A 1,930-nucleotide genomic window follows, 5' to 3' on the forward strand; every position below is an offset into this window, starting at 1 on the left:
GAGAGAGAGAGAGAGGGAGAGGGTCGACTGCAGAAGTGGAGATAAGCAGTAGAGATCAAAATTAGTCCACAGAGAAAGAGAGGTTGACGCCGGACGCCAGTCTAAAGAGAGATCAAGGTTGACTCAAGTCTTTCTGCCTCTAACCTGATTAGGGTGAGGAGAGGTAGAGGTGGAGGGAAGCCGGGAGACCGGATCAACAGTACGTGAGAGCCAGCAGGAGAAGGAGAGGAGAGAAAAAGAATTACAAGAGGACGCTTGGTGAAAGAAGCCTCTTAAATCTGGGAACTGGAATTAGAGCCGCAGAAACTGCAGAGGGGAAGCCACAAAACCACAGTAAGTAAATTAGGAGGCTGTAGCTGGAAAAATGTATAATGAAGCCATGGGCGGGGGAAGGAATTTGTGGTCTTGGGAGTGCTTTATATACTGTACCTTAATGAATTGATTTCCTGTCTTTAAGGCTTTCTCATTTCATCATTCTCCATGACTTCATCTCCTTCCTTATTCCTCACCTCTTTGAAAAACCCTTATTTCTCCCTCACTCATGCCTCCCATGTTAGGTCTTACCCCTCTCTCTTTGCCCACCCCTAACTTTCCCACTCTTCCCCCAATCCCTAACTTGTCTCACCCCTTGTTCTCCATCTGTCTCTCGAATTCCTGGATCCACAGGTGAAGATGCCTGCTAATGGGAACCGTCCCTTGAAGTTGCAGTTTGGTCTAATCAACCATGAGGGTCGCTACCTCACTGCTGAGTCCTTTGGCTTTAAGGTACAAACATGCCATCCAATATAAAAGAGCTGTACAGTGCTTTACTCTTTCAGACAGATGCTACAGGGATAATGATTGCCAGGTTTGTTGTAGCACATAAGATGAAAGCCTTCATGCTCTCTGTTGGAACATTTTCTCATCTCTCAGGTGAATGCATCAGCACCCAGCCTGAAGAAGAAGCAGATATGGACTCTAGAGCAGGACTCCCAGGACACCCAGGTGGTCTACTTGCGCAGCCACCTGGGACGCTACCTGGCATCTGACAAGGACGGCAAAGTCACCTGTGAGGCCGATGGCCACAATTCCGACTGCCGCTTCCTCATCGTGGCTCAATCAGATGGTCGCTGGGCCCTGCAGTCTGAGCAGCACCTCCGCTTCTTTGGTGGCTCTCGGGACTACCTGTCCTGCTTTGCCCAGGTAATCACGGATGCCGAGCTGTGGGCAGTGCACCTGGCTCTACATCCGCAGGCCAACCTGCTGTCTGTGACCCGCAAGCGTTATGCCCACCTCTCTATGGAGGATGGGGAAATTGCTGTGGATGTGAACATTCCCTGGGGGGTGGCAGCGCTCCTGACCCTTGTCTACCTGGATGGGAAGTACTGCCTTAAGACCTGCGACAGCCGCTTCCTAAGCAATGATGGGAAGCTCTTGACACAGAGTGGGAGGGCCACAGCATACACACTGGAGCTGAAGTGTGGGAAACTGGCCTTTAAAGACTGCGAGGGGAAGTATTTGTCTCCCATGGGGCCTACGGGCACCCTCAGGTCTGGACGGTGTTCCAAACCGGGTAAAGATGAACTGTTTGACCTGGAGGAGAGCCATCCACAGGTGGTTCTGATGGCAGCCAATGGGCGATATGTCTCCATAAGACAAGGTAGGAAAACACAGAAACATCACAAAGTGATATAGTCACAAATCTGATTTTACCCTGAAGGCTTGCATGCATGGACAAGCTGCAACTCTTGCGGCTTTCTTTGTTCCCTACAAAGAAGTTTCACAAAGAATCCCAAATGTCTGATTAAATGGAGGAAGGCTGACCTTATGTGCCACTGAGGACGGTCACATGAGCCTTTAGTTGACACTGACCTACACACATACATAATGAATTCTGCTACTAGCCTATACAGTACGTACACTGAACTGATACGCGCCCAGAAAACTGAGC

The 1,930-nt window shown here is 49.8% G+C and overlaps 1 protein-coding gene across 1 annotated transcript in view; it reads left to right on the forward strand.

Moving 5' to 3' along the window:
• Nucleotides 1–672: 672 nt before the first annotated feature.
• Nucleotides 673–1,930, forward strand: part of fscn2b (fascin actin-bundling protein 2b, retinal) — an 8,372-nt gene continuing 7,114 nt past the window's right edge. The window contains exons 1-2 of the mRNA XM_035668220.1: nt 673–765; nt 913–1,639. Of these exons, the coding sequence (XP_035524113.1) occupies nt 673–765; nt 913–1,639 (820 nt within the window). The remainder of the gene's footprint in view (nt 766–912; nt 1,640–1,930) is intronic.

This window comes from Morone saxatilis, unplaced genomic scaffold (assembly GCF_004916995.1).
Source record: "Morone saxatilis isolate NCDOM2014 unplaced genomic scaffold, NCSU_SB_2.0 Contig1, whole genome shotgun sequence".
Classification (NCBI taxonomy): Eukaryota; Metazoa; Chordata; class Actinopteri; family Moronidae; genus Morone; species Morone saxatilis.